This window comes from Saccopteryx bilineata, chromosome 9 (assembly GCF_036850765.1).
Source record: "Saccopteryx bilineata isolate mSacBil1 chromosome 9, mSacBil1_pri_phased_curated, whole genome shotgun sequence".
NCBI classification, from domain to species: Eukaryota; Metazoa; Chordata; class Mammalia; order Chiroptera; family Emballonuridae; genus Saccopteryx; species Saccopteryx bilineata.
Window position 1 is genome coordinate 76,256,870 of NC_089498.1, and position 27,433 is coordinate 76,284,302.

Here is a 27,433-nt window from a genome sequence, read left to right on the forward strand (position 1 = left end):
GATCGACTCTGCATCAATCGAATCAAGACATTTGCAGATTAGTCTTCCAATATCAAAAAGGAGGATGTGTAGGAGGGCACTTTCCCAGGGAGGATGGAACTTACAAAAGGACTGTCCTCCCTAAAGGAGGATGATTGGTCCTCTTATCCAGGCAATCAACGTGACTATTTGAAAGGCAACAGGCTATTAAAAGGGCATTTAGTAGTCTCTCCATTTTGCAAATGAAAGAAACTGAGGCAGAGGTTAAATTGCCCAAGATGGAGAATTGCTGTGACATAACTCAAACACTAGAAGCCCGAAAGCACAGATAGCCCTTATCTTTTTTTTTTTTTTTTTTTTTTTTTACAGAGACAGAGAGAGAGATAGGGACAGACAGACAGGAATGAAGAGAGATGAGAAGCATTAAGCATCAGTTTTCGTTGTGACACCTTAGTTGTTCACTGATTGCTTTCTCATATGTGCCTTGAATGTGGGGCTACAGCAGACTGAGTAACCCCTTGCTCGAGCCAGCGACCTTGGGTCCAAGCCGGTGAGCTTTGCTCAAACTAGATGAGCCCGCACTCAAGCTGGCGACCTCCAGGTCTCGAACCTCTGTTCTCCGTGTCCCAGTCCCACGCTCTATCCACTGCGCCACCGCCTGGTCAGGCAGATAACCCTTATCTTATGTTGGGCAAATCTCATGACTGGCAAAGGTCAGGGGTGAGAACAACATCGAAGTCGGAAATAAATGCGGTCAGGGTTCAGCAGCAAGTGACCTCTAGGTCACAGGTCACTAACACGTCATAGGCGAATGAGGCGTCGTTACTAAAGATCGTTTGACTTAGTCTTCTCAATTGCTTCTCAATTGGCGGGGTCATAAAGCGACCACAGTATCTGGTGTGTGCGTCTGGAAAGCGGAAAAGCATAAGTATCCGCAAAACCTCCCAAAGGCGGTCCTGATGAGAGAAAAAAGTGGCGCATGCGCGACATCCGGGGTTCTGGGCGCGTGCCCAACGCGGACGTGGCAGAAGGAGTGGTTCGACCCGGGAGCGTGGGGGTGGGACTTCCGGGGGCGGCACGACAGCCTCCTCGGAACCGGAAGCGGAGCCTGGGATCCTTGACGTTAGGAACGAAGTCGAACCTGGATCTGAAGCCGGGTGAGGAGTGGTATCGGGAGGTTGGTGGGTAGGAAAGAAGAGGAGAGGTTGGGGTATCACTGGCCAGATCGGGGTTCTGTCTGAGAAGGAAGGGAGTAGTCCTAGGGCGGGGCCGGGTGAGAGACCCTCTTCTCACGCATACACAATCCAAGATCAGTCTTAGACCCTACCCTCCGTTCTCTCCTCCTGGCCCAGATTCCGGCTCCGCTTCCTGCTCCGATCCTGTTGAAGGGCGCAAGACGCTCGATCTCCATGCTTAATGGATCAGTCCTCTCTCACATCGTGGCCCGGGAAGCTTGGCTTCTCAGTCTTGATCCCCAGCGCTCCCAGCTCCACAGCTTGACTGCTTTCGGAGTTCTAGAAAGCTTGCCCCGCCCCCTGGGTTGTCACCCTCGACTGTCCACCCAGAATGGAGTGGAAACTTGAGCCTGCTCCAGACTCTGGTGTGTGTTTGAGGGAATTATTTCCTGGAGAAAAAGCTCCTTTCCTTTCACCCCCAGCCCTACACTGACTTTAGGAAGATGAAAGGAAAAGGAACATCTGTCAAGCTTAGTATTGTGTCCTGTGAGTTAGATTTTGGAAGAACAGTGCCTGAGATGGCACTGAGTTTAAAGAGTTCCAGTCCAGGAGCAGCTCAGCTTTTCTACAGTCAAGATGACCCTTGCTAGCAAAGGGAAGAGGCCCATTGTTCTACTTCAGAGCTGTGAGCTCTCCTGCTCTCTGGGTCCCTTCTGTCTGTAGGATAGTTGGAATGATAAGGCTGTTTAGAGTAGATGTGGTCATGTAGTCCTGTTCTTAGAAGGACACAGGAAAGGGCTTCTAATTCATTCCTTTGTTGCTGGGCAAGATTGTAATAATTTTGATGGTAGCCTGGATTCATGACAAGCATATAAGGAGAGCAGAAACAGGAGAGTTGGAGGAGCGCATTGGGATTTGGAATACTCATAGTCCTGCTTGATGGATAAGGTGAATGATCTTTTTTTTCCATGAAATTTAACTTTGCTGCTAATTCTTGAACTGTGTTATTGAGCATTTTTTTGTGCCTTGCCTGCACTCAGTTCTAACGGGTACCATGCTAGAGTTTTCAGGTGCCCTTTACATATAGTTATTCTAATGCTTCAATTCTAAGGTACATACATTCTTTTTTGGGGGAAGACTGAGGTGGAGTAGCATTTGGATTATTGTAGTTTAGCCAAAGAATGTCATTTCTCTAATCAGTAACTCTAAAATTTATCTTTTGAGGGGGAGGGAATTTACCTTATCTGTTTTAGACATGTAGCCTGAGTGGTTAAAAATGACAGCACAGTAGAGGTTATTCAGTGTTTGTTGAATGATTGGATACTAAGGTGAATGAATAGAAAGTGGGAACATTGTTTCATTTATCTGTAATATTACAGTAGTTCATCAGTAGCAGGACTCCTTGTGTGTCTAGACACTAGAAATCATACCACTGGGGAGTGGAGGCTGCTGTTCCATTCCAGGGGACCTATCTGAAGTTGAAATATATACCCTTTTGACAATAGAAAGCATGGGGTTGAGAGTAACAAAATCCTTACTTTGGGGAGATAATCTGACTACTGGCCGGGGCAGAAAATTACAAAGATCCTGTGGAGTGTGGGAATGATTAGGCTGATTACTGCCTGACAGGGTCAGTCCATTTTTATCTCTACTTCCTACCCTGTATATCTGCTCTCTCTTTAGACAGTTGATTTTGACTAATTTCTCTCGTCTCTCTAATAGGTGAGGTCAAGTTGGGGATGCTCTCATAATGAACGTTAACCAATCAGCTCCACCTGTGCCGCCATTTGGGCAGCCCCAGCCTGTCTACCCAGGATATCATCAATCCAGCTATGGTGGGCAACCAGGGTCTACAGCCCCTCCCACTCCCTGTGGATCCTACAATGGACCAGTACCAGGCTATCAGCAAACACCTCACCCAGGCATGTTTCTAAGTTTCCTTTGAAGTAAGGAGGGGAATCAATAGTTTTTAGGTTGGGTTATGTTGCCCTACCAAAGTTGCCTTAGAGAGTTGAGGCGACTGGGATTAAGGAACATGAATCTGGCTGTTGATCACTGAGAGCCCTGTGAGCAATTAACTCCTTGTTTTTACATAAGGTGACTATGTTTCTGCCTTAAGACATCTAGTGAGAGCACATCTTTCATGTTTAATGTCAGTTCATTTCCCATGGGTATGTCACCCTGTACAGCCTCATCTGGCTGCATTATTCTCAGATGGATGGAGGGGTGGTGATTACAGCTCCTCCAGTGCCTGTGACCAGGATTGAATATTCCCTTTTGACCTGAAGTCTCCCTGAAATTACTTGTTTCTCATGTATTCTGATAATGCCTCTCATTGGACAGACAGGCCTATTAATGAATGACTCTTGGATGTGGCGAGCTAGTTCATGGATGAAAAGTGGGGTGTTTGTGTGTCTGATTTTTGGTGCCTTTCTGCTGATATCATTCCTTTCCCTTTGCTTGAGTTTATTCTGATTCTTAGAGGCTCTGTAATATCAGAGCAATAAAAGAAGACTTTATCACCTGACCAGGCAGTGGATAGAGCATCGGACTGGGATGCGGAGGAACCAGGTTTTTTTTTTTTTGGCACTTTTCTGAAGCTGGAAACGGGTAGAGACAGTCAGACAGACTCCTGCATGCGCCCAACCGGGATCCACCGGGCACGCCCACCAGGGGCAATGCTCTGCCCACCAGGGGGCGATGCTCTGCCCCTCCGGGGCGTCGCTCCAGCGCCTGGGGCAGAGGCCAAGGAGCCATCCCCAGTGCCTGGGCCATCCCTGCTCCAATGGAGCCCTGGCCGCGGGAGGGGAAGAGAGAGACAGAGAGGAAGGAGTTGGGGGGGGGGGTGGTGGTGGAGAAGCAAATGGGCGCTTCTCCCATGTGCCCTGGCCGGGAATCGAACCCGGGTACCCCGCACGCCAGGCTGACGCTCTACCGCTGAGCCAACCGGCCAGGGCCGGAACCAGGTTTGAGACCCTGAGGTCGCCAGCTTGAGCGTGGGCTCATCTGGTTTGAGCAAAGCTTACCAGGTTGGACCCAAGGTCGCTGGCTCAAGCAAGGGGTTACTTGGTCTGCTGTGCCCCACCCCCCCAGTCAAGGCACATATGAGAAAGCAATCAATGAACAACTAAGATGTTGCAATGAAAAATTGATGCTTCTCATCTCTCTCTGTTCCTGTCTGTCCCTATTTATCCCTCTCTCTGATTCTTTCTGTCTCTGTATTAGAAAAGAAAAAAAAGAAAAAGAGAGAAGACTTTATCTGGTGCTGCTTTAAAATCAGTATTTGGCTTTTACATTTCTTTTTCAAGAAGAGCAGCTAAGCCTGACCTGTGGTGGTGCAGCGGATAAAGCATCGACCTGGAAATGCTGAGGTCGCTGGTTCAAAACCCTGGGCTTGCTTGGTCAAGGCACATATGGGAGTTGATGCTTCCAGCTCCTCCCCCCTTCTCTCTCTCTGTCTCTCTCTCCTCTCTCCCTCTCTCTCTCTCTCTCTCTCCCTTTCTTTCTCCTCTCTAAAAATGAATTAAAAAAATTAAAAAAAAAAGAAGAGCAGCTAATACAATACAGATTATCCATAAGGATTTTTAGAAAATGGTTAGCAGTAGATTTTTGGTTAGGCTATTTGAGGAGTTAGAGTATGCCAAATGCTTTATGCTTTTTAAGAGAGTAAATCCCATGAAGGGATGTAGGACCAAGGAGGCATAGGTGAGATTTAGGAAATCAAGTATGTATTACTATTTTAATTATAACTTTGAAAAATGATTCATGAAATGGTGAGATTAGGTCTCAGGTTTCTGGAAGAGACTACTCTGGGTTGGGACTTTGGCTGGACAGAGTCCACCTCCTATCCATCAAGTCCTGGCTTATCAAGATGGAGTTTGGCATTGCCTCAAGAGGAAGCTTTGCTATTAAGAGGAAAATATATCCTGTTCTGTGATGGCTAGTGAGCAGGTTCGGATTCATCAGGTAGGTAGGTTCTATAATATCTGATCTCTGCTGAGGGTAGAGCAAAAAACAAATGTTTGAACAAGCGCCAGCATCATTTCCAAAGAGATAGGCTGAGTAACTTCCTGCATTTCATGTGGGAAGGATAGTTGGGGACAATATGCAGGAAGGATGATTGGGGTAGTAGAAATAGCTTTGATGGCAGCTCTGATGAGCAGAAAGGGTAGAGACTAGTTTTTGTGAAGACATAGGTGGTAGCACTCATGGGAAGGCAGTCCAACAGTCTTGACTGAACTCTTGGGCAAAAACAGTTTCCAATCTACAGAAACACTTTTCCGAGCCATGTGCTATTGGGAGAGTCAACAATTAGAAATGGATGAAAAGAAAATGGTTAGGATAAGTAGAATATATGAAGGGGTGGTTGGCAGAATAGTCTCCCCAAGAACTAGGTTCTTTAAAACCTAGTTCAGCCTGACCAGGCGGTGGCGCAGTGGATAGAGCGTCAGACTGGGATGCAGAGGACCCAGGTTCGAGACCCCGAGGTCACCAGCTTGAGCGTGGGCTCATCTGGTTTGAGCAAAAAATTCCACCAGCTTGAGCCCAAAGTCGCTGTCTCCAGCAAGGGGTTACTCGGTCTGCTGAAGGCCTGCGGTCAAGGCACATATGAGAAAGCAATCAATGAACAACTAAGGTGTTGCAACACGCAATGAAAAACTAATGATTGATGCTTCTCATCTCTCCGTTCCTGTCTGTCTGTCCCTCTCTCTGACTCACTCTCTGTCTCTGTAAAAAATAAACACACACACACACACACACACACACACAAGAAAACCCTAGTTCAGTGTGTTACTTGGTTGTCTTTTGTTCTGCCTTTCTCATATATGCTCTAAATTTCTAATTTCTGGGGTATGATTTTTTTCTTTAAAAGAATTGACTTTTAATCTGGGGTAAGAACATTAGACTGTCCTGGATTGAGTGAGAGTAAGTATATGATGATCATAGGGAGGCCCTTTATTCTTGGAGCTCTAGTTACAGCTTCATTTGTATACCTGTCTAGCAGAGTAGAGGCTCTCTGATTGGGCATCAGTGTTCAAAATCTGCTGTAGTTAGGTGTGTGTGCTGATGGTCTCCTTTTCATTACAAAGCTGTGGTATTGGGCCACTGAAGGTCTGAGCTTATTGATCCTTGCTTTGCATTCCTTGCCCAGTCAGGGTGGAGGAGAAAGTTATTTTGCAATCACTTAGTTTCTGTCCTTTACCCTCAGGTGTGTCAAGAGCCCCACCTTCTTCAGGGGCACTTCCATCTTCAACAGCACAGGTCCCTTGTGGCCAGGGTGCATATGGCCAGTTTGGCCAAGGAGATGTACAGAATGGGCCTAGCTCCACTGTTCAGATGCAGAGGTATGTACTTCAGTCAACCTAAAATTGGTCTGAAGAAACTAAAAGAATTAGGAATGCATGAGGGGCCACTTCCTTTTTTTCCCTTTGCCATTTATTTATTCTGTGAATTTACCATAATATTTTTTTCTCTTTTTTTTAACTAACTTTATTGGGGTAACATTGTTTAATAAAATTCTATAGGTTTCAGGAGTACAGTTCTGTACTACATCATCTGTATATTGTATTGTGTGTTCATCACTCCAAGTCAGGTGTCCTTCCATCACCATTTATCCGCCCTTTACCCTTTTCTATCTCTCCCTACCTCCCTTTCCTTCTGGTAATCATCAGTACTGTTGTCAGTGTCTCTGAGGTTTTTCTTTTCATTTTTGCTTAATCCCTTCTTTTTTGGCTTTCTTTTAGCTTCCTTTTCCTCTTCACCTTTTGTATTTTGTTTTTATTTTTCCAGGTTACAAGTGCTGCTGCTGTCCACCCTGTGGATTATTGACCTGTCTTAGTACCTGGGTTCTTTTGCATGTTTTTTCTCTTTCTTTGAACCTAAGTTTTTTTCATAACTAGACATATATCTTAAATAATTATTTTAATTCTATTGAACCTAACATAAGGGAGAAATGGAAAGAAGGGACATTAGGGTTATTTGTTTCCTCTGACTTTCCCCTTACCTCTAGATAAGGCACTTAGTGGGACTTATTGGTTACATTTGGGTATGAACAGTTGTTAAAAGAAAACCGTATGTCATTCTGTGAAAGCTTTTATTATTCATCAAGGCCAATATATTATTATAACCATAAAAGAAGGGAAAACCATATAAATGGTGAAAACTTGGTGGTACATGATCTGTATAACTGTGGGTCAGGTGTGTGGTAATGGAAGACTCACTTTTTGACTTAAAAAAAAAATCTTTTTTTTTTCTTCTTTTCCAAGTAAGAGGAGGGGCGATAGACAGATTTCCGCATGCACCCTGATTGGGATCCACCCAGCAACCCTTGTCTGAGGCTGATGCTCTGCCCATCTGGGGCCATGCTTCCAACCAAGCTATTTTTAGCACCTGTGGAGACTCCATGGAGCCATCCTCAGTGCCTGGTGCCGATTCACTTGAACCAGTCGAGCCATGGCTACAGAAGGGGAAGACAGAGAAAGATAGGGCAGGGTTGAGAGGCAGATAGTAGCTTCTCCTGTGTGCTCTGATCAGGAATCGAACACAAGACATCCACATGCCAGACCAACACTATACCACTGAGCCAAATAGCCAGGGCCACTTTCTGACATTTATTGGGTATCCAGAATGTACATTTTAGCATTGGATGCAAGCCTGGAGAAAAATCCTGAAAAGCTCTCCCTAACCCTGTGTGTAGGACTATTTTGGAAGCAGTATAGGGAATTCATCAACTGGAAAAAATATTACTTTGTACTATTATGTGTCAGGCATTACTCTAGAGGTGGAGATAAAGCAGTAAACAAAACAGACCAAATCTCTGCCCTCGTGGAGCTTACAGTTTAGTGGAATACACAGCAGATAACAAGTAGACAAATATAAAAAATAAAACAGGTCTTGGCCAGATGGCTTGTTTGGTTAGACCATCTTCCCAATGCACAGAGGTTGCCAGTATGATCCCTGGTCAGTTCACATACAGAAACAGCTCAATGTTCTGTCTCTCTCTCCTTTTGTCTAAAATCAATAAATAAATTAAAAATAAATAAAACAGAATAAGGATATAGAGAATGACTGGCAATGAGGTAGGTGCTATTTTAAATATATTGGTCAAGGAAAGCCTGTTTGAAGTGATATTTAAAACTTCAGTGAAATGATGAAGGTAGCTCTCTAAAGGTCTGGGGGAAGAGTATCACAGATAGAGGGCAAGACAAGTGCAAAGGTCCTAATGGAGAAATTAATCTGATGGATGTGAAGAAGAGCAAGGAAGTCAGTGTGGCTAGCACAGTGGAGAGTGGAGGAGCTAAGGTAGAAACAGGCATGAGCCATATTATGCAGTGCTTTGTAAGCCATATTAAGTTTAAATTTGCCCTGGCCGGTTGGCTCAGTGGTAGAGCGTCAGCCTGGCGTGCAGGTGTCCTGGGTTCGATTCCCAGCCTGGGCACACAGGAGAAGCACCCATCTGCTTCTCCACCCCTCCCCCTCTCCTTCTCTGTCTCTCTCTTCCCCTTTCGCAGCCAAGGCTCCAGTGGAGCAAAGTGGGCCCGGGCTCTATGGCCTCTGCCTCAGACGCTAGAATGGCTCTGGTTGCAACAGAGCAACGCCCCCTGGTGGGCATGCTGGGTGGATCCCGGACGGGCACATGCGGGAGTCTGTCTGACTGCCTCCCTGTTTCCAACTTCAGAAAAATACAAAAAAAAAGAAAAAGAGAAAGTTTAAATTTTATTTTAGTTGCTATGAGAAACCATTGGAGAGTTGTTTTTGTTTATTTTTTAAATTTTTAAAAAAGATTTATTCATTTTAGAGAGGTGAGAGAGAAAGAGAAAGAAAGGGGGGAGGAGCAGAAAGCATCAATTTCCATATGTGCCTTGACCAGACAAGTGCAGGGTTTTGAACTGGCAACTTCAGTATTCCAGGTTGACGATTTATCCACAGTGCCATCACAGGTCAGGTCTCCATTGGAGAGTTTTAAGCTGGGGAGTAGTGTTCCCATTTATTTGTTTATTTATGCAGTGGATATTTTCATTATAATATAAACCACATACAAAAAAAAAAGGTACAGCCTGACCAGGCGGTGGCACAGTAGATAGAGCATCAGACTGCGATGTGGAGGACCCAGGTTCAAGACCTCGAAGTCGCCACCTTGAGCGCGGGCTCATCTGGTTTGAGCAAAGCTCACCAGCTTGGACCCAAGGTTGCTGGCTGGAGCAAGGCGTTACTCGGTCTGCTGAAGGCCCGTGGTCAAGGCACATAGGAGAAAGCAATCAATGAACAACTAAGGTGTTGCAGTGCGCAACGAAAAACTAATGATTGATGCTTCTCATCTCTCTCCGTTCCTGTCTCTCTGTCCCTATATATCCCCTCTCTGACTCTCTCTCTCTGTCTCTGGGGGAAGAAAAAAAAAAAAAAAAAAGCACAAGCCTGATCAGGCGTTGATGCCGTGGATAGAGTATCAACCTAGGATGCAGAGGACTCAGATTTGAAACCACGAGGTTGCCAGCTTGAGCGTGGACTCATCCGGCTTGAGTGCAGACTAACCAGCTTGAGTACAGGGTCGCTGGCTTGAGCATGGGATCATATAGACATGACCCCATGGTAGCTGGCTTGATCCTAAAGGTCGCTGGCATGAGCAAGGGGTTACTCACTCTGATGGAGCCCCCAATCAAGGCACATATGAGAAAGCAGTCAATGAACAACTAAGGTACTGCAATGAAGAATTGATACTTCTCATCTCTCTCCCTTCCTGTCTGTCTGTCCCTATCTGTCCCTCTTTCTGTCTCACTAAAACAAAACAAAACAAAAAAACCATAGAAATGTATAGCTTAATAAATTATTATTATTATTATTATTATTATTGTTGTTGTATTTTTCTGAAGTGAAAAGCAGGGAGGCAGAGAGACAGACTCCCACATGCACCCAACCAGGATCCACCTGGCATGCCCACTAGGGGGCGATGCTCTGCCCATCTGGGGCGTTGCTCTGTTGCAACCGGAACATTCTAACGCCTGAGGCGGAAGCCATGGAGCCATCCTCAGTGCCTGGGCCAACTTTGCTTCAGTGGAGTCTTGGCTGCAGGAGGGGAAAAGAGAGAGAAGTGGTAGAGGGAGAGGTGGAGAAGCAGATGGTTGCCTCTCCTGTGTGCCCTGACTGGGAATCAAACCCGGGACTTCCATATGCTGGGCCGACGCTCTTACACTGAGCCAACCGGCCAGGGCGTTTAATAAATTATAAAGTGAACCCACTTGGCCTCTACTGGTTGGCTCAGTTGTCGAGCACATGATCCCATTGTCTCTGGCTTGAGCCCAGAGGTTGCAGGCTTGAAACCCAAGGTTGCTGGCTTGAGCAGGGAGTCACTAGCTAAGCTGGTGCCCCCCAGACAAGGTACATATGAGACGCAATCAATGAATAACTAAAGTGTTGCAACTACGAGTTGATGCTTCTCATCTCTTTCCCTTTCTGTCTCCTTTCTTTCTTTATCTCTCTTAAAAGAAAGAAAAGAGCAGAAGTAGAGAGTCCTGTTAGGATGTTGTTGCAGTAATTCAGATAAGAGATGGTCTTGGTTTGGTTTAAGATGGTAGTGGTAGAGGTGTGAGGAATAGATTTGGAATGCATTTTAAAGGTAGAGTCAAGAGAATTGGGTGTGAGTTAATAGAGAAAGAGGAATTCTGGATGTCTCTTTTTGCCTTAAGAAACAGAGGTGAGGCCTGACCTGTGGTGGCGCAGTGGATAAAGTGTCAACCTGGAAACACTGAGGTTGCCGGTTCAAAACCTTGGGCTTGCCTGGTCAAGGCACATATGGGAGTTGATGCTTCCTGCCCCTCCCCCCTTCTCTCTCTCTCTCCTCTCTATAATGAATAAATAAATTTATAAAAAAAAAAAAAAAAAAAAAAAAAAAAAAAAAAAAAAAAAAGAAACAGAGGTGAGAAATACTTGAGAAGGAGCAGATTTTGAGGGTGAAATGAAGGGCTTTAGTTTGTACATTATAGATTTAAGAAACCTACTAGCTGGGAGACTTCCAGTAAAGATCGCGATGTAGGTTTTGAAATATATAGAAGTTTAAAAAAAGCAGCTAGCTACCAAGTAGTGGTGTTGAGTGGCTAGTTGTACATACTACAGCTAAGGAACGATGTCAGGACTGGAGGTATAAATTTGGAGGTCTTCAGTATAGAGATATTATTTAAAGCAGTGGTTCTCAACCTGTGGGTCGCGACCCAAGCGGAGAGAAAGGAGAGACAGGAAGGGAGACATGAGAAGCATCAACTCGTAGTTGTATCACTTTAGTTGTTCACTGATTGCTTACCATACGTGCCTTGACCAAGGAAGCTCAAGCCGAGGCAGTGACCCCTTGCTCTAGCTAGCGACCTTCAGCTCAAGCCAGTGACTTTGAGATCATGTCAGTGATCCCATACTCAAGCTTGCTGTGCCACCACTGGTCAGGCTTCTCTGACTTCTTTTTAAATGTTGGTAAGCCATCGGATGGCTTTAGGCGACCCCTGTGTTTTGGTTGTTCGACCCCCGCCGGGGTCGCGACCCACAGGTTGAGAACCGCTGTCATAGATGGAACTGAGGACGAGCAGTATATGAAGACAGTGATTTGTCATCAGACACAGATGAGGACAAGCTAATGGATGGGAGTCTTGACAGTGATGAGTTGTATGAATTTTATGATGAATAAAACTTGAGTTCAATAAATGTATGTAATACATTTTTTTTTTCAAATTTTGAGCCCCAAAATTAGGGTGCATCTTATACATGGGAATGTTTTATACATGGAGAAATACGGTAAATGTCTAATCACTATGTTGTACACCTGAAACTAATATTGTATGTCAACTCTAAAACAAAAATAAAATTTTAAAAATGCTGTTTAACCTCATAAATAATGAAAAAAATACGAATTTAAAAACCACAACAGGATTCTCCTATGTATGCATCAGATTTGGCAAAATTAAAGTCTGACAATGCCAAATATTGCTGAGGATATGGGGTAACAGGAACTTTTATCCATTGGTGTTCAGGTGCAAATAAGTACAATTACTTTGGGAAGTAATTTGGAATTATCTGTTAAAACTGAAGATATGGCCTGACCAGGCGGTGGCACAGTGGATAGAGCATCGGACTGGGATGCAAGGACCCAGGTTTGAGACCCCAAGGTCACCAGCTTGAGCACAGGCTCATCTGGTTTGAGCAAAAAGCTCACCAGCTTGAACCCAAGGTCGCTGGCTCCAGCAAGGGTTTTACTCCGTCTGCTGAAGGCCCGCGGTCAAGGCACATATGAGAAAACAATCAATGAACAACTAAGGTGTTGCAACACGCAATGAAAAACTAATGATTGATGCTTCTCATCTCTTTCTGTTCCTGTCTGTCTGTCCCTGTCTATCCCTCTCTCTGACTCACTCTGTCTCTGTAATAAATAAATAGATAGATAGATAGATAGATATTAAAAAAAAAAACAACCTCGCCAGCTTGGACCCAAGGTCGCTGGCTCAAGCAAGGGGTCACTCAGTCTGCTGAAGGCCTGCGGTCAAGGCACATATGAGAAGGCAATCAATTAACAACTAAGGTGTCGCAATGTGCAATGAAAAACTAATGATTGATGCTTCACATCTCTCTGTTCCTTGTCTGTCTATCCCTCACTCTGACTCTTTCTTTGTTTCTGTAAAAAAAAAAAAAAAAAAAAAAATCCCAAAAAACTGAAGATATGCATATCCTATAATCCAGTAATTTTGCTCATAGTTATATGGCTTAGAAAAAAATCATGTATGTAAACATATTAATGGTATATTTGTTCATAGCAACATTTTTGTATCTAAAAATTAGAAAAACCCAAATATCTATCTGTATTGATATCACAGCATGTTTATTTAGTGGAATAATATTTAGTGATATAAATAGTATAGATACATTTCATAAACATATGGTTGAAGAAAAGAAGCAAAACCTAGAGTATGTATAATGTAATTCTGTTAAAAAAAAGTTAGAAAAACTGACGATACTGAACTATATTGTTTTAAAGACAAGGGGAAGTTTATGAGGAAGTTAGGGAAGTAGTTCTCTGGGATAAGGGTGAGGGCTATGATGGAAGAGAGGCACACAGGGCCTTTGGATGTTAGGGTATTTTATTTCTTGAGTTGTTTGGTTACATGGATGTTTGAATTATTATTATTCAACAGTACATACATGTTTTATGTATTTTTCTCTTTTTTATTGATTAGAGGAAGGAAGGGAGACAGAGCACGCACACAAGAAAGATTGATTTGTTGTTCTTACTCATCCATGCATTCATTCGTTGATTCTTACATGTGCCCTGACTGGGGATCGAACCTGCAACCTTGACATATCAGGATGATGCTCTAACCAACTGAGCTACCCGACCAGGGCTTCTGTATTTTTACTATATGTTATATTTCACAATTTAAAAGTAAAGTACTTCAGACTAAGAATCAGGTTTGTGCTCTAGTTTTAGCTTGGTCTGCCAATTACACTCTTAGTGTCTTAGTTTTTTATCTGCTCTGTTTCCTCATTATTTTGCTGTGGGGATTACATTAAAGCACTTAGATACTTTATAAGTTGTAAAGCTATATATATATATACATATACTGATGATGGTTTATTACTACTAGGGCATGTGACAGAATAGCATTGTATAATTATTGATAGTATTATCCATATTAATGGAGTTGGGCTATGGCATATAATTATTCTGACAAAGATTTGTGAGTTTCTGCCATGGGGCTAACAGTATGTTTGGTGCTATAGAGGACAAAAACTGCAAAGCCCAACAGTAGCTTAGGGAGGTAAGTAAGCTTCATTAGTATAACACTTAGAAAAATACTAGTTTAGTGGATGAATGAAAAGTATTAAATTATAGGACTAATAAAGTACCAGTTATTCAGTAGAAACAAACAAGAAAGATAAGTCAGACTTTCAATTTAATAAACTGTTGTGAAGAATTTGATTCATTCTTGAAATCCCAGAAGGAACTTGTTTGTGTACTAATCTATATTGTAGATTTCTGTAGTAGTAACACCATAAAACACTAGTGCAAGATGCTAGTTGGTATGCAATGATATTGGAATGGTTTTGTATTTATATTTTAATGTGCTATCTGGTACCATAAGACTGTCTAACATAGCTATCCAAATAATGAGGCTTTGCTAGATAGACCCAGCTAGAAGGCTATCTGGTTTATGTTCTGTTTCTCTGGTCCTTTTCTGGTGGAGTTTACACATCTTTATGATTAGTACAGAATGCCAAACTAAGTTGATCTGCTTCTCTGATCTTACAGATATTTCTAACACTTTCCCAGGATAAAGTAATAAATACTTTGGTTTAAAAGTTAGACAATCAAACTTCATTTGTTTTATCCCACATTTATTAAGTGCCTGTTGTGTTAATACTTCTGTGCACCTTCCCTTTCAACCTTCAGGGCTTCTGATTACAAAACTGAGGTGGTTGGTCAACAAAGGATTTGAGGCAGAGGAGAGGATAATCTAAGTAGCAGAGTAAATAATATTTGATCTGAGGGTGCTTGGCATATATTTGTGGAGTGAATCCAATGGAAAACAAGATTTGTCATGAATAATCACAGTGTCTATCATCAAGAATGTAATTTATCTGCAAATATACAAAAGTATGAAGCCATAAAAGAGCCCAGGATGAGAGTAAGACACTGTAAACAGTATAGCTTCCTGTATGATGTGGAGTTCCTGCCAACTTTGAAGGGTGTCCCAGCCCCCTAGTCCTTACTGCCTGCCTTCTCTTCACAGGTTCCCTGGGTCTCAGCCATTTGGGTCAGCCCCATTGGCCCCTGTGGTCAGCCAGCCAACTGTGCTTCAACCCTATGGCCCTCCCCCAACAAGTGCACAGGTGACTGCCCAGCTGGCTGGAATGCAAATCAGTGGTGCTGTGGCCTCAGCCCCCCACCCTTCAGGGTTGGGCTATGGTGAGTAGCTATGACCTAGGAATGTTACAGTTCCTCCTTTTTTAAAGAAGCATCCGGCTGTGGGGTTATACAGTAATCCCTTTAATTTCTTGTGCCTCTGAGCCCTATCAGCTGGGACAGGCATTCCTGCCACTCTTACGTGGAAAGGGAAGAATTTACTGAAAAAGGAGGCAGAATGACGGGGGTTCTGATTCTACCTCTTCTGCTTCTCAGGCCCACCAACATCGCTGGCCTCAGCCTCAGGAAGTTTCCCTAACTCTGGTCTGTATGGCTCCTATCCTCAAGGCCAGGCTCCTCCCCTTAGCCAGGCCCAGGGTCATTCTGGGGCCCATCCTCCCCAGCGATCTGCTCCACAGCAGGCCTCCAGCTTCACACCCCCAGCTTCAGGGGGTCCTCGGATGCCTTCGGTGACTGGCCCACTCCTGCAAGGACAGAGTTTTGGGGGACCCCCAGTGAGCCAGCCCAACCATGTGTCTTCACCTCCTCCTCAAGCTCTGCACCCTGGTACCCAGATGACTGGGCCTCCAGGACCACCGCCACCTATGCACTCCTCCCAGCAGCCAGGCTATCAACTGCAACAAAATGGTGAGTTTTTCCCAATGTCTCTAGGAGCAAAAGGCTTCAGCTATTCAGATGTGTTTTTTGTTTGCCTTTAGTATTGCTTCTAAGTGGTTAACTAGATGGATAGCTAGCTTCAGGGTATTATTACTAGGATATAGGATTTATAAGATATTCTTTATTCTCATTGTTTAGATAATGTGTTCTTTCTCTGAATAGTCATTACTCTGCATCATTCTGCATTTATAGGAGTCTAGTCATTTCCCTGAAGCTTTAAGAAGAGAGGTGATTTTGAGTTCATCAACCTTGCATCCTTGTCTCTCAGGCTCCTTTGGACCAGCCCGTGGCCCTCAGCCAAATTATGGAAGTCCATACCCAGGAGCACCCCCTTTTAGCAGTCAGTCTGGTCCTCAGCCACTTCCTCCTAAGCGCCTGGATCCTGATGCCATCCCAAGCCCTGTAAGTAGATAGTTACATGGTCTTGGGAAAGGAGTTTGTGGCTGCCAGATAAGTCAGTCAACTTAGATGAGATGTTTGATATCATTTTCTGATTATTTTCCTTGTTTATTTATCTTATAGGTATAGAAACTAGATGTAATTTTTGATTTTTTGAACTGCAACTTGAGGTCCCAGAAGTCTTTTTCTTTTTTTTCTCAGAGACAGAGAGAGAGTCAGAGAGAGGGATAGATTGGGACAGACAGACAGGAACGGAGAAAGATGAAAAGCATCAATCATTAGTTTCTTCGTTGTGGCACTTTAGTTGTTCACTGATTGCTTTCTCATATGTGCCATGACCATGGGGCCACAGTAGACCGAGTAACCCCTTGCTCAAGCCAGCGACCTCGGGTCCAAGCTGGTGAACTTTTTGCTCAAACCAGATGAGCCCACACTCAAGCTGGTGACCTTGAGGTCTTGAACCTGGATCCTCCACATCCCAGTTCGATGCTCTATCCACTGCGCCACCATCTAGTCAGGCTAGGTTCCAGAAGACTTTTAGACACTTTTACTCCATAGCTGCGCAGAAAAAAGGGAAGCCAACAGTGATCAGCAGTGTCTGTAGACCTCTGGGTTGAGTGCTGTCAGCTATTGGACATAGCATGGTAACTTCTGCCCTTCTGTGAAATAGTGTCTGTGTTCATGTCTTATCATCTTAGATCTAGTAGGGCAACCACCTTCTTAATGGGTAGAGTTAGTGGAAATTCTCTGGTGTTAGATGTTAAGAGAAGGAAAGCCTCACTGGTTTCTCTCTGCCCCTACTTGGACAGTTTTAGGAGAAAACCTTCAGTACTTTTGTTTGCTAGGCTCCTGTGTGGATGGGGAAAAGTGATCTATAGCTTACAAGGGCAGTTTAGGGAAGTTGCTTTCCCCAGGAAGAGGGTGAATCTCACCATTAAAGCCATCAGAATCCTCAGGCCTACCTTATCATACTCAGAGTAGAGGCTGGGACTGTACTCTCAAGTGGGGCCACTTTATAATGCTGTCTGCACATTTGCTATGTCAGTTACTTCACCATGCTTAGCCATTGTCATATTCCATTCTGTTCTCTTCCCTATTCTTCTGGGGAACTACCAGCATGAAGGACCTTATGGGCTAAGGGAGACCTGAAAGGATTAAGCTGTTCCTCCTTTTCCTCCTTCAGTGAGAAGGAGAGTCTGGTGTATGTGAGGGGAGGCTTCTTTCAGCCTAAGAATAGTATTCAGATGGGAGTATTGGCCTTTTGGAGGGAGTATCCTTATTCTTCCTTAAGAATTCTCCCATTGAGAGTCCCTCTCTATATAACCCTTGTTTGCGTCCTGTATGACCCTCTCCTTATTTTTCTACATTATAAGTCTTAGTCATTAGAGCCTATGTGTTGGGCCAGAAAGACTTGGAATTTCTGATCTAGAAAGAGCCTGATTTCAGCAGTATGAGCTGGGCTCCAGATTTTCATGTCGAACTCATCAGGGTTGAGAGAAGTAACATCTGCTTCTTGTTCTTTTGTTTCCTTCCCTGTATTTCCCTGCTGCCTTTATTATTAAAACACTAAAAGCAACTCAATGAGCTGCCTCCTCAGCAGAAAACCAGGCACAGAATAGACCCTGATGCCATTCCTAGTCCAGTAAGTGCAGGGGCTGGGTGTGTGTGCGTGTCATCCGTGTGTTAGTACCACCCATGCATGCCTGTGACTTCATCTTCACCTCATCCACCATGTCCATTCCTCTCCATCCTTTTTCTATAGTCCTTCTAGACCTCGCTTTTATAAACTAGAAGGATGTGCATGCCTCATGTCACCATGTAATAAAGAAGTAGCAAGCTGTTAGCAGTGCCTTAAATATGGGATGGTAGAAGGTCAGGCATTAAGGGTGGGGTCAGGTGGCATGTTAAGCTTTGATGTTAGTCCTGCTGGCTCCTACAGGAGCCTGCATGTGGCATTTGATGGAACAGCACAAAGATAAGTGGTAAATCCTTCCCCTTTGGGTTTGAACAGTCTGCAGCTTATCATAGAGAAACATTTGGGTAGGTGCCTACGAATGTACAAGTTTGGGATACTGGCATTTCTTACAGGGGAAGGGACTATGGGTTTGGAAAAGTCTATTAGACTCTGATATATTTCTATGCTTTATTTCCTTTTACTGTGGGATATGGAACCTTATCCTCCTTTTACTTTTTCTGGTTTTACCAAACTCATCTTGAAGTAACTGACCAAAGATCTGAATACCAGCTGCACAAAGATCTGATTATCAGCTTTGAAAAATGTTTTTATTTTTTCCTTTGCTGGATTATCAAAACATGGAAGATTGAGGATTGAGCTGTAAGGAATGGGTACTTACCCTCCTTTCCCATATTTATACATTGATGCTTACCTGAACATAAGGTAGCATCTGCTTCACCCGATCATTTCTGGCTGTTTAATCTTCTTCTCACCCTGTCCCTTCTATTTTCATTGAATGTAGAGTCATTCCAGGTAGATTCATATTTACATGGTTACTATTGTCTGTTTTCCTGCTCTGACTCAAGATGTGTCTGGGGGTGGGGGGAATGAGGTGGGCTTGATGGGGGAGGGAGTGAAATTTGATCATGTTTGAAGATTTTTGATAAGGGCTGGAGCTGTCCTGGAGTTGGGGGAATAAAAGGGTGACTATTATTGATTGGGGGTCTGGGAAACTCATAAAGAAGCGTATTCTTGGTGTTCCTGGCCAGCATTTTGCTACTAATGGTAGAGCAGAAGATTATAGCATTTTATATGATCTCCAGAAGGAGGTCAGGCCTGGTGCATGAGCTATTCCTTGGCAAATTATTAGTTTCTGTGCTGCAGCTTCAACCTTTCTTTCTCCTGGCTCTCTGGGACCTGGTATTGCCTTGTCTTCTGTCACCTCACTCATTTCACTTTCCCCTACAGATTCAGGTTATTGAGGATGACAGGAACAACCGGGGTTCAGAGCCATTTGTTACTGGAGTACGGGGTCAGGTGCCACCTTTAGTTACCACCAACTTCCTAGTGAAAGACCAAGGTGAGAAAGGCATGAACTCCTCCCTGTGGGGACTTTACTTCAAGATTATCAGCTTACAGGTGGGGTTTTTGTCAGTCTTTTAATCAAAGACCAACCCTTCTTTGGTCTCTAGGAGGGAAAACCACCATCAGCTGTAGCATTTGTGGGGGTGATGGGGTGGATCAGCAATGGAGAGCTGGTTAACTGGAGGGGTTGTTTTTTTGAAAACTCAGGTTTTTTGCCTCCTCCTTCAGGGAATGCAAGTCCCCGATACATTCGATGCACATCCTACAATATCCCTTGCACATCTGACATGGCTAAGCAGGCTCAGGTGCCCCTGGCAGCTGTCATCAAGCCACTGGCAAAGCTGCCTCCAGAAGAGGTAAGTGATGGTATAATGAAAGGGTGGAAGGGAGGGAGAATAAGACCTCTTCCTTGGTATGATTCTGGCAGTCACAGTGGAAGAAGTTTTGGTTGGGCATAAGGGGAGAATATCTTCAATAGCCTGAAGAGGGTGTAGGGATGAAAGCAGAACAAGAAATTGTGGAGCTGGAGCAGGGTCCATAGGGAAAACAAAAAATATGAAAAGAGGCAGGGCCAACTTATAGGGTAAGAGATAACTGGATTGAGGAGACAGCTGGATACAGGAGCCTCTCATAGTATGGTCATTTCCAGGTGATTAGAAGCACATTCTTTTTCTTATATGCTATCCTATCATCCCAGATAGGTTAAGGATGTTAAGACCGCGTGTCAAAAGAAAAGGTAGATTAGGATCTAGTAGTCCTTCTCCTACTTGGCCTGGGCCCTGATCTATCACCCCAATACTTGAAATAAGCATGAAAAGAGAAAAGGTTTGGTTAAGCTGCTCTGCCAGGAGTTGGTAGGCTACCCTCATGCCTACCTTATCAAACTGAGGGTAGGTTTTTCTATGGCTGGAAGCTATATGCTCACTTTACATCCTGCTTCTCTCCCTTCCCTTCTCTGCCTTTTTCTCTTCGTGAGTCTCAGTGGGAATGCTTGCACACTTGAATGCTGGTCTCTTAACTGTAGGGTGACATCAACCTCGGACATTAGTAGGTGTCACAAAAACCCAGGGATGGGGAGGACAAGTGTCATAGATACTTGGTTGGGGAAGAAAGCAGGAGTCAAGATCTCTAGGGCAAGAATGAAGGGGATTGATGATCGGACCAGAAATGAGAATCCTAGGTAATTTTTTGCTTTTTACTCATATGCCCATGGCAGCCCCTGACTTGGTAGGGCAAGTTTCACGGTCCCTTTTCTCTTTCAAGAAGTGCAATTTTGGAGATGAGATGGAGAGTAAGGAGAAATTATGGAATTTAGGACTCTTAGGGATATTTCTGTGACTAGTACTCTTATCTTTTGTCTTCACTCCCCTTTACTGAATTCCCCCTCCAGGAAAAATATCTGAGCCATGCTTTCTCCCTTCAGGTTGTTCCTTCTCATCTATTGCCACGTGTCAACCCACTGTAGCTTCCCTGTATGTCTGAGCCCTTCCCCCTTACTCCTTAGGTTTCACCGTATATCGTCGACCATGGGGAATCTGGGCCTTTGCGCTGCAATCGCTGCAAAGCATACATGTGCCCTTTCATGCAGTTCATTGAGGGAGGGAGGCGCTTCCAGTGCTGCTTTTGCAGCTGTATCAATGATGGTATGTTCATAGTGGCTGGGACTGGGGGAAGATCTGAAATACATTTTTGGTGCTTTCTTTCTAGTTAGATGAGGGTCCATTATCTAGGAACTGGGGAAGTAGGGCACATATGGGGATGTGGGGCAGTAGAAGAGCTCAACCAGGGCCAGTGTGGACCTTTGGCCTGACCTGTGGTGGCGCAGTGGATAAAGTGTCGACCTGGAATGCTGAGGTCGTCAGTTCACGACCCTGGGCTTGCTGGGTCAAGGCACATACCAGAAGCATGTTAATGCTTCCCATTCCTCCCCTCCTCATCCTTTCTCTCTCTCTCTCCGCCTCTAAGATCAATAAATAAAATCTTTAAAAAAAAAAAGAGAGAGTAGACCTTTGAATAACACTCTGCCATACTCCCCACAGTTCCCCCCCAGTATTTTCAACATCTGGATCATACCGGCAAACGTGTGGATGCTTATGACCGTCCTGAGCTATACCTCGGCTCTTATGAATTCTTGGCCACCGTGGATTACTGCAAGGTGAGGGAAGATACCATGGGGAGGAGCGGTGGGTGGAGGAAAATGAGACAACTAAGTATTGCTGTGATCATTTCCCTTGGTCTCTTTTGTCTCCTTTGATGTTGACTTCTCTCTAATCAAGTGGCCTGCTTACCAATTCCCTTCTCACCCTAACATTTCTTTTCTTGGCAGAACAATAAGTTCCCCAGCCCTCCTGCTTTCATATTCATGATTGATGTCTCATACAATGCTATCAGGAGTGGTCTTGTTAGGCTCCTCTGTGAGGAGCTCAAGTCACTTGTAGACTTTCTGCCCAGGTGAGTTAGGGAGCTGAGGTCCTTCCTTTCTCTGACGATGAGGGGCTGGGAGTGGTGTCTGGGTTGACCGTAAATGGAGCCTGATGTCATGAAGCTGGGTGGTAGAGAAGGTGACAGGTCTGGATAACAATGTCACTTTCTACAGGGAGGGTGGAGCAGAAGAGTCAGCAATCCGCGTTGGCTTTGTCACCTATAATAAGGTGCTGCACTTCTACAATGTGAAGAGCTCATTGGCCCAGCCACAGATGATGGTGGTATCTGATGTGGCTGACATGTTTGTGCCACTGCTAGATGGCTTCCTGGTCAATGTCAATGAGTCTCGAGCAGTTATCACCAGGTAAGAGCCAGATTGTGGGGGTAAAGTGGGGGTGCGGTAGGTACAACCACAGAAAGTCAGAGTTGAGCAGAGGGGCAGCAGGACAGGAGCTGTACTTCAGGAGTTTTCATAGTCTGGGGACCAGATGACTCTTCAGGGAATTAAAGACTCTGGAATCTGGATAGCAGTTTTGATTATCTCCCATCACCTATCTCTTTAGCTTATTGGATCAGATTCCAGAAATGTTTGCAGACACAAGAGAGACAGAGACAGTATTTGCCCCAGTTATCCAGGCTGGGATGGAAGCACTGAAGGTAAGGCTAGAGTCCCCAGCAACCACCTCTGCCTCACTTTCCTCTGACTTTTGTACCCACTGGGATACAACCCCTATTTCTTCAGTGACTGGTGACTGCCCAGTGAGTCAGCTTGTCTGACACAGCGGGTACTGAATAAATGACAGGAGGGGATGAATGAATAGTAGATGAATAAAGGAAAGAATGAACAAGTAGTGCTCTCTTCTTTCCTAGGCTGCCGAGTGTGCAGGAAAGCTGTTTCTGTTCCACACCTCCCTGCCCATTGCAGAGGCCCCAGGGAAACTGAAGAACAGAGATGATAGGAAATTGATCAACACAGACAAGGAGAAGGTATGGGATTGGGGGATAAGGGGAGGACCTAACGTTATAGAGGAGGGTGGTCACTCTTCACAATGCAATATTCTTAATTTTCTTGAGGGGGACTGGAACTAGACCCTTTCTCATGTCACACCCATGACTGCTAGCCTTCTCCACTGCTCCCCACATTTCTGTTCCATCTCATCCCACAGCCCTGGGTAGATTATTTTAAAACAAAACCAAAACAATGTTTACCTTGGCTGGGTAGCTCAATTAGTTAGAGTGTCATCTCAATACACCAAGGTTGTGGGTTTGATCCCTGGTCAGAACACATTCAAAATCAACCAGTAGCCTGACCAAGCAGTGATGCAGTGGATTGAGTGAGATGCGGAGGACCCAGGTTCGAGACCCCGAGGTCGCCAGCTTGAGCACGGGCTCATCTGGTTTGAGCAGAGCTCACCAGCTTGGACCCAAGGTCACTGGCTTGAGCAAGGGGTTACTCGGTCTGCTGAAGGCCCGCGGTCAAGGCACACATGAGAAAGCAATCAGTGAACTAAGGTATTGCAACGAAAAACTGATGATTGATGCTTCTCATCTCTCTCCATTCCTGTCTGTCTGTCCCTATCTATCCCTATCTCTGACTCTGTCTCTGTAAAAAAAAAACAAAAAAACCCAATAAATGCATAAATAAGTAGGACAACAAATCAATGTTTTTCTCATTCTTCTTTCCTCTCTCTCTGAAGCCAATAAATAACTTAAAAAAATTTAAAGACAGAAAAAAAAATAAAAAAGAATTCTACTACTATTACTAACTCCTATGAGCAGATCTGAAGTTTACAGATCTGTATTTGAATATCCCATATTACATATGTAGTTTTCAATTAGGGTTGAGCTGATATATTTGAACATTTTCTTCTATTCCTCCCCAGACTCTGTTCCAGCCTCAGACAGGTGTTTATCAGACGCTGGCCAAAGAGTGTGTGGCCCAAGGTTGCTGTGTAGATCTCTTCCTCTTCCCTAACCAGTATGTGGATGTGGCTACGCTCTCTGTTGTACCGCAGCTCACTGGTGGCTCTGTCTACAAATATGCTTGCTTTCAGGTACAGCATGGGACTCTGGGTGGCATGCAGAAGCAGGACTGGGAATGTGCCTACATGTGGAGTGGCTCTTTAGCTATTCGCTCACTAACAGGAACAGTGTTAGAGGAGAGGACCGCATAGTGTAAAGAAGATAGCAATGAGTGTAGCGGTTGGGAGCACGGGGGCTTAGAAGTAGTCCTGGGTTGATATTCTGGCCCTACCACTTACTAGGTATATGACCTCGGGAAATTAGTTAATTAGTTTCTTTTTGTTTCTTCATCTGTAAAATGTGATTTTAATACTTACTAATTAGGACTTGTCATCAGGATTAAGTAATTATATGTAAAGCATTTGATGTGGTACCTGACACATAATGTGCTTAAAGGCTATCTTGGCATCAACCCCATTTTCATCGTCTTCACTGTTATTGTTATTATAATTCATCAGCTTATAGATTGGAGGGGGTGCAGGGAGGGTTGTCTGCAGGATGTCTGTGATCTGACTTTGGGCCTGGGGGGGCTGCAGGTAGAGAATGACCAGGAACGGTTTGTGAGTGACCTGCGTCGGGATGTACAGAAGGTTGTTGGCTTTGATGCTGTGATGCGGGTCCGGACAAGCACTGGTCAGTCCTGGTTGGAGAAGAGCAGGTGGGGGGCTAAATCTGGGAGGGAAGCAAGTGGCATCTGTCATACCATTAGCCCTGACCCTGTCCATGTGGCCTCAGGTATCCGTGCTGTAGATTTCTTTGGGGCTTTCTACATGAGCAACACAACAGATGTGGAGCTGGCTGGGCTAGATGGGGACAAGACGGTGACTGTGGAATTCAAGCATGATGATCGGCTCAATGAAGAGAATGGAGCCCTCCTGCAGGTGGCAGGCGGGAGGGAGGCAGGGGCTAGGGAAGAAGTCATTCACTGGATGACTCAGATGTCATTTCACTGGATGTAAATAGGCTGCAGGGAAGAGGGTGAGGGGTGGATAGAGAGGACTAGGAGAGGTTGGGGAAAGGATGGCTCATGTCTTTCCTCTAGTTTAAAAGCATAGCAAAGGGGCAATTTTTCAGAGGGCTTTGGTGAGGGAGGGGTATGAGCTTTCCCTTTCTCCCTTCCCCTAGTGTGCCCTGCTCTATACCAGCTGTGCTGGGCAGCGACGGCTCCGCATACACAACCTGGCCCTAAACTGCTGCACCCAGCTGGCTGATCTGTATCGAAACTGTGAGACTGACACGCTCATCAATTACATGGCCAAGTTTGGTGAGGACAGAAGTAGGGATTTGGGCTGAAAAAGGTCAACGATTCAGCATTCTGAATCGTTGGTGTATGGTGGGAAGACACATGGGATGGAGTGGTTAAACAAAGACTGCTATTTCTGTTTCCCATTCAGCATACCGGGGGGTCCTGAACAGCCCTGTGAAGACTGTTCGTGATACCCTTATCACTCAGTGTGCCCAGATCCTAGCCTGTTACAGAAAGAACTGTGCCAGCCCCTCCTCTGCAGGACAGGTGGGGCAAACATGTTGGTGGAGGAGTTGTTTGGACAAATGTTTGCATTTGGGAGGGATTTCTCATGATTGCTGACTTTATCCTGGTGACCCCCCCTCAGTTGATCCTTCCTGAGTGCATGAAGCTACTCCCAGTTTACCTGAACTGTGTGTTGAAGAGTGATGTCCTGCAACCTGGAGCTGAAGTCACTACTGATGACCGTGCCTATGTCCGAGTTCTGGTTACCTCCATGGACGTTGCTGAGACCAATGTCTTCTTCTATCCTCGTCTCCTACCGTTGGTGCGACTGAGGGCTGGAGTGTGAGATTTCTGCACTAAGAAGAGGGCATCATAAAAGGAGGATAGGAAAAATTAATATTATGTTTGATGTTAATGAATTTGTTTTACCTACATTACCTGATGTGACTTTCACAGAATTACTGAGGGCTGGCTTTCTGAAATTGTTTGTGAATGGCAGTAAACATATCTTCAGTAACATCTTTTCCCCTTCCTTTTGTGTAGACAAAGTCTCCCATTGAGAGTACCACTGAACCGCCAGCAGTTCGAGCATCGGAAGAGCGTCTAAGCAATGGGGATATATATTTGCTGGAGAATGGGCTAAACCTTTTCATCTGGGTGGGAGCAAGTGTTCAACAGGGTGTTGTCCAGAGCCTCTTCAGCGTCTCCTCCTTCAGTCAGATCACGAGTGGCTTGGTAAGGGCTGGGCATCAAAGAGAATATGGGTGTGGAAATTCACTTTGTGGGAGGAACCAATAAAGTTAGTGTGCTAATCCCCTTAAATAGCAGGGAATACTTAGAGGACAGGGAGGGTGCTGTCATTCTTCCCAGGCTTCCTTGTTTCAGATGATATATATATCTGTGCTGCCCCATCTTGACTGGATTCAGAGTACCTTACCATAAGGGTAAATGAATTTTGTGTTCCAGAGTATTTTGCCAGTTCTGGATAATCCTCTATCCAAGAAGGTGCGAGGCCTCATTGACAGCTTAAGGGCACAGAGATCGCGGTACATGAAGGTAACACTAATATGAACTGTGGATTTTTTACCTTGTTAAATCCTCATCTGGAAGGGGGTTGGAGAGCAAGTAACTGGATATTGGGATATCAGGGTATGTTTAATTCCTATTGGCTCTGTCTCATGACCCTTTGTTCTGGCCATAGCTTATTGTGGTGAAGCAGGAGGACAAGCTGGAAATGCTATTCAAGCACTTCCTGGTGGAAGACAAGAGCCTGAGTGGGGGAGCATCCTATGTGGACTTTCTCTGTCATATGCATAAGGAGATTCGGCAGCTACTGAGCTAGAGCAAGTGGATAAATGGCATAGGGTCCCGGGCCAGCTTCCAGAAAGTACCCCAGGAGAGCAAGGAAACCAGGACAGTTCCATGTCTTCTAAGTTGTGTAAGCTGACCTGTCTCTTTGGGGGAGGGAGAGGTACAGGAGACACCTTTCTGGGCTCAAGTATCCTACCACTCTGTCATGTCCTGCTGATAGAAGGTGCCCCATCCCCTCACTTTGACCTCCTTTTCCTGCTAATCCTGTTGTAATGAATGTAGTTCCTCAATTCACTGTATATGATTCAGTGTTGGGGGATTTGGAGGCACCCAGATCCTGGCAATATTGTGTCCCTTTGGACCAACCGCCAAGAATGAGTAGGCAGGAGGGAGTGGGGAGCCCAGGATTACTATAGGGGAAGGGGCTAATTCAGCTCAGTGTCATCAACAACTTCCTATATTAGGGATAAAACATACAGGTGCACAAGAGCTGAGATATAGACCTTAGGTGGTGGAGAGTAAAGTGGTTGGTCCTTGGAGGGTGGTTGATTAGCTTTCTCTGCTTCCACTGCTTTTTTTCTCCTGCAATGATTGGTGATCACTCCGTGGATAGAAGCACGTTGTCAGGGGTGAAGGAGCCTGGTAACTGAGTTGCAAAGTATATTAAGACCTGAGAGAGGTACGAGACTCCTTTCCAGCTGGAGAGGCCCCAACACTGGATGGTTCTGTAGGAAGCCTGGTCATCAACTTGCAATACCTCACAGAGCCAGCCCATATCCCACTCTGAGCCTCCCACTGGAAACACTGCTTCTCCAAGCTGGGGTTGTTGGGAAGAGAGAGGCAGAGGTGGCCAGAGCTCTGTTCTCTCCTCCCGGGACACCACTCGGGCTTTGGTATTGACATTATCTTCCAACCCAAACTGGCTGGAGCAGGACAAGGGCTAGGTTGATAGTGGCCAGGCTTGCCTGCTCCCAGCCTGGGATGACCTACTCTGGACCTCTCATTTCTCTTCATTGGTTTATTTTTCAATGCATCTTTAATTTGTAAAGAAATAAAAT

General features: G+C 44.9%; 1 protein-coding gene across 5 annotated transcripts; it reads left to right on the forward strand.

The window, feature by feature from the left end:
• Positions 1-27,354, forward strand: SEC24C (SEC24 homolog C, COPII coat complex component). 5 transcript variants are annotated; one of them, XM_066244209.1, is made up of 24 exons: positions 1-1,136; positions 1,332-1,579; positions 2,877-3,076; positions 6,364-6,499; positions 14,918-15,093; positions 15,307-15,678; positions 15,977-16,110; positions 17,681-17,749; positions 19,031-19,142; positions 19,376-19,503; positions 20,652-20,790; positions 21,187-21,302; positions 21,474-21,598; positions 21,744-21,935; positions 22,135-22,228; positions 22,442-22,558; positions 23,455-23,625; positions 24,130-24,474; positions 24,719-24,857; positions 24,988-25,106; positions 25,207-25,386; positions 25,608-25,799; positions 26,031-26,120; positions 26,266-27,354. In XM_066244209.1, exons 3-24 carry the CDS (start codon positions 2,905-2,907, stop codon positions 26,404-26,406), a joined length of 3,459 nt encoding a protein of 1,152 aa, XP_066100306.1. In that variant the 5' UTR covers positions 1-1,136; positions 1,332-1,579; positions 2,877-2,904; the 3' UTR covers positions 26,407-27,354. The 5 variants fall into 5 exon arrangements, with proteins under 5 accessions (XP_066100306.1, XP_066100305.1, XP_066100308.1 ...); XM_066244211.1 differs by lacking the exon at positions 1,332-1,579 and having other exon boundaries at positions 10-1,136; positions 24,130-24,226; positions 24,329-24,474; XM_066244208.1 differs by lacking the exon at positions 1,332-1,579 and having other exon boundaries at positions 2-1,136.
• The last annotated feature ends 79 nt before the right edge of the window (positions 27,355-27,433 follow it).

Coding starts and splice junctions, on each gene's coding strand:
- SEC24C (XM_066244209.1), top strand. CDS start 2,905: ATGAACGTTAACCAATCAGCTCCACCTGTGCCGCCATTTGGGCAGCCC. Junction 19,143..19,375: donor CTTCCTAGTGAAAGACCAAG/GTGAGAAAGGCA, acceptor CTCCTCCTTCAG/GGAATGCAAGTCCCCGATAC. Junction 24,858..24,987: donor CAATTACATGGCCAAGTTTG/GTGAGGACAGAA, acceptor TTTCCCATTCAG/CATACCGGGGGGTCCTGAAC.